At 39.3% G+C, this 9,651-nt stretch overlaps 1 protein-coding gene across 1 annotated transcript; it reads right to left on the bottom strand.

Moving 5' to 3' along the window:
• Positions 1-3,625: 3,625 nt before the first annotated feature.
• LOC141481908 (uncharacterized) lies at positions 3,626-9,123 on the bottom strand. The gene is made up of 2 exons (XM_074174251.1): positions 9,010-9,123; positions 3,626-4,092 (listed from the first exon to the last, which is right to left on the bottom strand). Exons 1-2 carry the CDS (start codon positions 9,033-9,035, stop codon positions 3,807-3,809), a joined length of 312 nt encoding a protein of 103 aa, XP_074030352.1. The 5' UTR covers positions 9,036-9,123; the 3' UTR covers positions 3,626-3,806.
• Between the last annotated feature and the right edge of the window lie 528 nt (positions 9,124-9,651).

A 9,651-nucleotide genomic window follows, 5' to 3' on the forward strand; every position in this document is an offset into this window, starting at 1 on the left:
GACAATTATCATAGTGAAAGAGAAGCAGCTAGGATATTTAATCACAGACATCCAAATCGACTTCCCATTGACAGAAGCACCGTCAGTAAAATTAACAAAACATTTAAAGAAACCGGTGCAGTCAGCAAACATATTTTAAAAAATAATCACCGAAGAAGAAATTTAAACGAAGGTGCTGTTTTAGATTATTTTAGAAACCACCCAAACAGAAGTTTACGAGTCGCCAGTTTGGATTTAAACTTACCGAGAGAGATTATTCGACGATGTCTTAAACAAAACAAAATGAGAGCATTTAAACCTAAATTTCTTCACTCTTTAAAGGCAGGTGATGAAGTGAAACGTATGGAATTTTGTTTGTGGGCACAAGGCGAGTACCTGAATACAAGAAATTTTTTAAACTGCATAACGTTTAGTGATGAAGCTTCTTTCAGCACCAATGGGGTAGTTTCATCGCAAAATGCTCGGTATTGGGCTACGGAAAATCCGCACTGGATCATAAATTGTAAAAGTCAATATTCCGAAAAAGTTAACGTTTGGTGTTGTGGTATAGTACAAAATAGAATAATAGGTCTATATTTTTTGATGGAAACATAAACGGGCAAAATTTTTTGGAATTTCTAAATAACCAATTATCGGACGAAATAGATGAAATGCCTCTTGCGGAACAAGTAAATTTATATTTTCAGCTCGACGGCTGTTCCGTGCACAATTCGAGGATTGTTAAAGAGTGGCTAAATAACCAGTTTCCAAATCATTGGATAGGACGAGGTAGTGACTTAATTGAATGGCCAACTAGATCGCCTGATCTAACAATATTAGACTTTTTTCTGTGGGGTATTCTGACACAAAAAGTATACAGAACAAGACCAACGAATCGAGCTGAACTCATGCAAAGGATACGACAAGCTTGTGCCGAAATTACAGTTCAACAAATAAGAAATAGTGTAAACAATATTCGGAAGAGATACGATAAATGTATTGAACTTAATGGAGGTTTGATAGAAGCCACAAAAATTTGAATGTTTAGTTTTAAATCAATGTTTATTTTAGTATCAGTTTTTTCTTAATGGCAATTAATTGTTGAATAAATACTTTGAAACTTGTTTGTATACATTTTGTTTTCATCAGCTATAGAAGAAGGTAGAGTAAGTTCAGAATCTCATAAAATGTGATTTTCCAGGTGCGCTGGAAACTTCCAAAAAGCTTACAAGTATGACCATTAATACTTCAAGATTCTATCAAGATTTGGTAAAAGCGCAATTGGGAGATCCCATGACATGAGATTCTGAACTTGGTCTACTACTGCGTAACTTGAAAATGAACTTTTAATTTTCTGTTATTCAATTATTCAATTTTTATTTTAATTTGATTCATTCATTTGAGTGTAACCTACACTCAAATGAATGATTTTAAGGGAATATTATCCACAAATTCAGTGGCGTAGTCAGATTTTTATTACAAAACGCTTGCACCACAAATCTCTCACATTACCATATTTTCAGGAGTTATAACTGTAGAACGCATTGAGCTGTTGACTTCGGATTTTCACTGTACAAATTCACTGGTGTTCTACTGGGTGATGACAGTGTTGTCAGATCTCAAATATGTCTATAATCTGAATAAAAATTACAAACAAATACTTTGTTTCCAAAATTGAAGTTGTTGTAACTTCGTTGTTAACAAATATTTTTTAATGAAAATTTGACAGTTTTGATTTATAACGACTACGAATCCAGTGGTGTAGTCAAATTTGAAAACAAAAATTGCCTAATAAACTTTTGCCGTTTTTGACAAACAAAAAAAACATTAGAGTGCCTTGGAAATGAAACTAAAATTGTGAAAGTTAGTGTCAAGATACACTGTTTAATGCTTAATATTTCAATAAAAAAAAATTGAGATTGATTGAAAAATGCACATTTTACAGGGGTGGTTCCATTTTAAATGGGTCACACTGTATGAAACAAATAAAATAGACACAACAAAAACCAATCCCGAGGCTGGATGGAACTGCTCATCTCAATCTAAGGCGGTGGCTGGGGATGAACAGAAATGTCCAATCCAATCTACCGCTCGGAATGAGGCCTAGACATAGCAGATCACCTCGTGATGTAATACAAAGGCGGCGTATTTGCGGCGCCGATGCCAAAAGGAGAAAGAGAACGAAAGGGGCAGGAGTGGGAGCAACTATAAGTGCACCCTCCTCCTTCCCCACTCCACCTCCAACAGCAAGGGCACTTCCTGCGAATTATATTTCTCGTTCACACAAAAGGGTTTTTAAAATATTTTTATTTGAACAGAGTAACAACTAATAACTATGAAATATAAGTACTGGCTATTACAAATCAATTGCAACTATTTATATATAAATTATTGCCGACTTTGCAGATTGGCAATAATCGGGTCATCGAACAATATCCTGCTGATGTAAGGGGTTATCGAACTGTAACTTCTCCATGCCCTGGGGAAGTCTTGTAAGAGACGAAGAAGACTGTTCGGGAACTGGTGGATCATCATTGGATGGTTCTTTCTTTGTTTGCCAATTCAATCTGTAAATTACGTATAGAATGAAGATGGTGATTGAAATGTAAATGGAAGTCATCCAGAAATGGCTATTATCAGATTGTCTGGTTTCTTCTGGGATGAGTTGTAACCTTTCTTCTTCTAGGGTCAGATGTTATAGTTTATCCAGGGGAATCTTATCTAATTTCAATGGTTTGAATTTCAGCGAGGAATTGATGTGAGCTGTCTTGATATTTGGTAAAGTGAGGGGTTCGTCTAATATGACACTTTTGGAGTTTATGAAGGCTTCGTTGTTGGTTTTGAAGTCACAACCTGGTGGAAGTTTTATCAGATGCACTCCTTCCAGAACCATAACTTTCGTACTAGAACAATGTGTAGATATCTTCGTGGCCTGTGGAAATATTCCTATGTAACGAGCTTCTGACATTTCCAGAATCAGTGTTGCATTCATCGAAACTGGAACGTGTTCACATCTTGCTTCTTCATCTGTTATTTCCAACATCTGGGTAACACAGTCAGGGGATCTGCCAGTATCATGGAGGAAATTTTCTTCGCAAAGGTAATCCAAGCCAATTCGTTCACAAGGTGAATTTAGGTATTGGTAGAGGTAGGGACTCACTGTTAGGTAAGAAGTTGGTGGAATAATTATTGTCGAATTTTGTGTAGGAATGGGAAATAAGTGGAAGTAGGCGAATGTATCAGGGAATATTAAGGGAACATGAAGGATGAATACGATTTTATGATCCGTGTGGTAGGCCTCTATTTTGATTACGTCGTAGTATTTATGGATGTCGTCCTCCTGGTTATAGAGTAACTGGTTTTCTGAGTGGTAGGTGAGCAGTGTCCTTACGATCCAACTCAAATCTTCGCTTTTGAGGACGCTGTTATGGACTGTATTGATCCTTGCCAGGGATACTGCCATTTCTAAGTCATTCAGTGTTTATAAAATAACTTGAAGTATCAGGTTGATTTGATCCAATACGTTTCTGGTTTCCAGATAGTGATTGAAGTCAAAAACGAGTCTATTGAGATCGGTTTCAATTCTCTTGACTTCTATTGAGATGGTATCTTGATTATGTGTTAATAGAGCTCTCCATTATTCTTGTGTTTAAACTGATGTGTTGGTTTACATGACTTATTATGTTCCTTTGGTTGTTTTCTAGGGAAGCAATAGCATTCTCATATTTCCTTGCATCTTCTTGGTCCAAGTTTCCAGAAATTGCTTTGATCACACTTCCTAAGCCATCTATGAGTCCTCTTTTGGGTCTACTGAGAGGATAAAGAGTCTATAGCTTTTCCTTGACAGTTTTCAGTTGGTACTTCAGTCCTTGATCGAAATTTTGCAAGTTGAAGAAATAAGGGTCACTTAGTCCGTTACGAATTGCTGTGGATACGGCATCATATTGGGATTCTATAGCGAATATCTCTTCGTGGATGGGTTGAAGATCGTAGTAGTGGATGAAGTCGTGGGTACTAGTCTTGATCTTTGCTTGTCCCATCTTGAGGAGAAGTAGTCCTGGATTTGTCTTGAGGTTCTGGATTTCGATCTCCTGTCCTCTCGTCAGATGAAGGCTGTAAAGGGACGATGGACTTAGTTATCTTATTAGGCAAATGTCTTATATTTTTCTTATGGGCGTTTGCATTTTCTGTCTCGACAGTTACTGTTTGGTCTTTTTGAATGGATTTTGGAAAGAAGGGTGATAGCAGTTTGTTTCTTTTCATTGTTTTTCTTGTGTACACCTTGGTGCAGGGTTTGTAGGTAATAGGAGTTTCTCTTTTCTTTGTTTCTCTTCTCTATGATATTCGTTTTCTGTTTCTGTAAATCTTCGTTGATTTTCCTATATATTTCCTTCGTTTTTTCCCTGTGTTGTTGGACGTAGTTGTTAATCAAGGCTCGTCTTATGTCGATATCGAATGGGTCTTGACTATTGAGATGTCCGTTCAGAATATCCATAGGTTTCTGTCTTGTTGCTGAATGGATAGAATTGTTGTATCCTAGGATGGCATAGAGCATCTGTTCTTGGATATCTCTTTTCTTATGCGTATCTCTCGATATTCTCAAGTGCTCGATCAATGTGGAATGGAATCTTTCGACTATCCCGTTTGACTGAGGGTTTTCTGGAGTGGTATAGTGAATGTTGACTTTATGTGTATCAACAAATTCTTGGATCAGTCCATTTCTGAATTCCGTTCCATTATCAGTGACGATCATATGTGGTATTCCATGATGGTTGATGAATACTAAGAGAGCATTGAGAGTGTTGATATTGGATACGCCTGGCCATATTTTGAAAATGCATCCACAATCGTCAGGAATTTTTGTCCACCAGCCTGAAAGGTATCCATGTGTATTATTTCAAGAGGCTTCGTTGGGGTAGGTGTCAGCATGAACTTTGGCTTCTCTAGTCTTCGATCATACTTGTTGATTTGACAAGTTTCGCATAAGTTGATAGCTTCTTCGATATCCTTTTTTATATTGGGCCAATAATACAATCTTTTGATCCGAGTTTCCGTTTCGGTGATTCCTCTATGGTTTGTTTTTCCTTCATGATGCTGCTTGATTATTTCTTTTTGTCTAGCTGAGCAACTGACATCTTCCAAAAGGTGGTTGCATTTTATGAGATCGAAAGAGGAATTCTTGAATGTCTCTCTCAAGATTCTGCACATGCTGGGGTAGAGTTCTTCATCTTCGAACATCAAAGCGTATTTCTTTCCCGGGCTGATATATTCTTTGAAAAAGTTAAAAATATTTTCGTCCATATTATCGTTTCCCAACTGAGCATGGTATCTTCTTTCATTCGGGAATATTTCTTCTATCACCGTTCTTGCTGGGTTATAGCTTACTCGTCTGAAGATAACTTGGTTATTAAAGACATTGAGAGGTTTCTCTGATATGGGTATTTCTACTATTGGACTTTCTCTGGCTGTATGGTTGGTGATACCACTAGTATCTTCGTCTGGGGTAACTTCCGGGTTCAGGTTCACGCATTCCTTGTCTCCTTCAGTTGGGGGTTCATTCTGAATTTCTTGTTCTTGCGGTATGAGGTCCTTATCTTCAGGAAAATGGTGATGAAAGTAATCTTTAAACAGATCGTTGATGATGTCATCTGCAGACTCAGGAACTTCTGATGGAGGATGGTTGAATAGAGATGCCTTGTCGTCGTCGTAGTTTGCTTCATGGAGCTCCTTTGTATGTATCTCTATTCTGGAGAGCGCATCGGCGTTGGTATTGCTTGTGCCTTTTTTGTAGACCACTTCGTAGTCATACTCTTCTAGCTTCAGGCGCCATCGGAGGGGATGGTGATCTGACAGAATTTTGAATTTTCTGCCGAAAAGATATGGTCGGAAATATTTGGTGGCCCAAACTATTGCTAGCATTTCCTTTTCGATGGTAGAGTACTTCATTTCAGTTTCGTTCAGGGTCCTGGATGCATAAGCTATTGGCTTGTCTTTTCCTATGGGTCCTTGGGACAGAACGGCTCCTATGGCGAAATTTCTGGCATCTGTGGTCAGATTAAAGGGCTTTGTGAGGTCCGGATACTGTAGTAGTGGTTCATTGGTAAGCAGGTTTTTACAAGTTTGAACACATTTTAGGAATTCTGGCGTATGCTCTATATGGGCATCTTTCTTGAAACAGGAGGTTAACGGTTTGGTCGTCTTGGCGGAGTCCTTGATGAACTTCCTGTAGTACCCAAGGAGTCCTAGAAATCCTCTGATCTCTTTGACAGTTCGAGGTACAGGATAGTCTATGATTGCTTTGACTTTTGCTGGGTTTGGTTTTATCCCATTTGGAGTGACGATGTGTCCTAGAAACTGACTTCTTTTTTCAGGAATTCGCACTTGTCTACTTGTATTTTGAAACCAGTTTCTCGTAGACGCTGGAAAACTTTTGTGAGGTTGACCATATGCTCCTGCAGAGATGTAGAGAAGATGATTATGTCATCCATATAAACCAAGCAGATAGTCCCTTGTAGATCCTTTAGGACCTTGTCCATAACCCTTTGAAAGGTCGCTGGAGCATTTTTCAGTCCAAACGGCATACGCAGGTACTCGTAATGTCCGTTTTCGACGTTGAACGCGGTCTTAGGGATGTCCTCCTCTGCCATCTCTATTTGGTGAAATCCGCTTGCCTAATCCAGGGTAATGAAATATTGACACCTTCCCAGTTTGTCGAGGGTGTCAGAAATGTTCGGAATAGGGTAGCGGTCGTCGATTGTCTTCTCATTGACTTTGCGGAAATCCACAACGATACGCCATTTTGCTTTTCCAGAGGCGTCCAGTTTTTTTGGAACGACCCAAATTGGTGAGGACCAGGGAGATTGGCTAGGTCTGATGATTCCTTGGTCCAATAACGAAGTTATTTGCTTCTTGACTTCTTCCTTGTGTACATACGGATATCGGTATGATTTTGTGTAGACTGGGATTTCGTCTCTGGTTTTTATATGGTGTTTGACCTGATTGGTGAATGTGAGTGAGGAATCTGGATGGTGAAAAATATCAGCATATCATCCGCATAATTGCGGAATCCTCTTCTGGATTCAGGTGGTCTGTTCTGATTAGATCATCCATGTTGTTGATTGGGTCTCTGTTTCCTGATGGGATTATGTCAGCAGAATAGATATGATGCTCTTGAAGATTTATTGGGCTGCTGCGTACTGGTTCGGTTAGAACGATTTGGAGTTCATCTGGACTGAAGTTGACAATTTCCATCCAGGCTAGATGATCACGGGCATCAGTGAGAGCATCACCGGTAGTCGTACTTGGGACACGCTGTCTGGTTCCAATTGAATAGAGTAGAACTGGGTCTTATTGGTTTCGTAGTACTGGATTGGGAAAGAGGAGTATTCGGTTAAAAGGGAGGATTCAGGAAAATTCAGCTTTTAGAAATTTCAGGTTGTCGAGTCCAATGAGACCATCAAAAGTTTTGTGGAATTTGAAGAGGTAGAATTTCAGAATGCCGTTTGAGTTAAACTTAGGAAATATGGGAATTTCTGCACTGTAATCTTGAGAATAGTTTTGGAAAATGGAAGTGACGACAAAGGGATCTTTTTTGATGCAATCCTTGTAATATTGGAAAGCTAATTCAGGATTGAGAAAGTATTTTGTTGCTCCGGTGTCGATGAGGAGTTTGAGGGGAGGATTTGCAATGGTTATATAAGGAAATTCTCTCTTATCGTCGAATGTATGCAGTTCCACTATGTTTCTTGGTTTTGTCCTGGATCCAATGGAAAATTTACATCTGGTTCCTGTTGGTCTTCTTGAACCTGGAATTCTTCAGTTGGTTCTTGATTGGTATAAGAGCAGGTTTCTTCAATGTAATAGGGGTTCGCTTCATATCCAAAGTCATCGTCATGTTGCTCAATGTTGAACATGGGAGCTGGATTAAAATTTGGTCTTGCCTGAGGTTGGGTTCTCATGCTCCTCGTTGGTGCTCCATAAGTATTTCTGGTACTGATGCTCATTGGTTTTGGTTCTTGTCCGTTCTGCCTGTTTGGTTGATTCTGTCCAAAAAGTTGTGGTTGGACTGAAGGCCACATCTGTCTCTGTTGAGTATTTGGTTGCCAATGTGGTCTAAATGTCGGTTGTTGAAATTGTGGTTGGAGTCCTATGTCCTGATGAGGTTGTTGTTGTCCGGGTCGTTGAAAGTGTTGCATGGGTTGGTACATCCGCTGTGGTATTGATTGTTGGGCATATTGGTGATTTGCAGTTCTTTGTTGGGTCTGGAGTGGTTTCTTGGAGACTTGTGGGGGTCCAAACATCCTTTGTAGATAACGGATATTGTTTTCTTCTTGGATGTACTGCATTGCTGTTGCCAAGTCTATTGGTTTCATTGCTCTTATGGTGGATCCCATGGGCTCTCGTAGACCGGCTAGGAATGTTGTTAGAGCTTGTTGTTGGAAAAAGCTTTTCTTGGAAAAAGCTTTTCTTGCTGATCTTTATCGTATCATCAGCGGTGTGTAAATCGATATAGTTTGATATTGTGTTTAAAAGTCCCATGACTTTTTCGTAAAAACGTTGTAGTGTTTCGTTCTGGTCTTGTCGCAGGTTTATCAAATCTCTTGTTAAAGAATTTTCATTCCGTTAGTCGGCGAAGTGGATTAGAGTTCCTTTGATGCTGTTCCACTCACTACATCCATAAACTGAGATGACGTCTTTGGCTCTACCTCGTAGCTTCTTGAGTAGTCCTTGAATCAATATATGGTTCTGAAAACAACCGGGGTCTTCAATATTCCAATATTTGTTCAGAATCATTGTTGATACGTTGATGAACTGGTATAATTCATTTGGGGTCCATCGTATTCGGGTACAATCCAAAAATTCTTAAGGTCGAATTGTTTTGCCATGTTGATGGGATTTAAAGTTTGGTCAATTGTTTGAGGAATAATGGATGGGCGAGAATTGATACTTGAAGGTGAATTTGGTAAAACTAAGCTAGGGGGACGTAAAATAGTATTTGCAATTGATGAAGTTGAGTTCATTTGTGCTTACAGGATGACGATGATGGCTCGTTGCATATTCTGTCACCAAAAACTTATTTCTATGTAGATATTCCTTGACGGACGATAGTGAAGAGGTATTCTTGTCTACGGCCAGAATTCTTCCTGGAGTACTTGCTTCTTGGTGGAACTTGGTTCGGGAGAATAGTGGATAAACGTTTGAGAACGACGAGGATCTTCTAAGGACTCTTCCACTATCCTAATGTCTGCGCCAATTATATTTCTCGTTCACACAAAAGGGTTTTTAAAAACTTTTTATTTGAACAGAGTAACAACTAATAACTATGAAATATAAGTATTGGCTATTACAAATCAATTGCACCTATTTATATATAAATTATTGCCGACTTTGCAGATATCAGCAAAATAATTGATGTCGTCTTCGGGTCATCGAACAATATCCTGCTGATGTAAGGGGTTATCGAACTATAACTTGCGCCGTGCGCCAAGATCTCCGCCTTGATTGAAGGCATGGAACCGGCTGCCCCTGCAGGAAAGCACCATCACTTGAACACCTCCACTAGGTGAACCTCAGGAAGGTTGAAGAAGCCGCGCAATGACAGTAATGTCGCTGCACCTTCCAAAACATTCGCGGAGGCCGCCGTGAGACACCTCAAGGTTGCCAAAGAGAACG

This window comes from Leptinotarsa decemlineata, unplaced genomic scaffold, assembly GCF_025532065.1.
Source record: "Leptinotarsa decemlineata unplaced genomic scaffold, Ldec_3_MD MMD2_tig00000505_RagTag_RagTag, whole genome shotgun sequence".
Lineage (NCBI taxonomy): Eukaryota > Metazoa > Arthropoda > Insecta > Coleoptera > Chrysomelidae > Leptinotarsa > Leptinotarsa decemlineata.

Bases quoted from the DNA above. Each gene is read 5' to 3' on its own strand.
- LOC141481908 (XM_074174251.1), bottom strand. From the start codon at position 9,035: ATGCAACGAGCCATCATCGTCATCCT. The intron at 4,093-9,009 runs GTAAGCACAAAT...GTCCCTTTACAG, and splicing joins CGAGCCATCATCGTCATCCT to CCTTCATCTGACGAGAGGAC.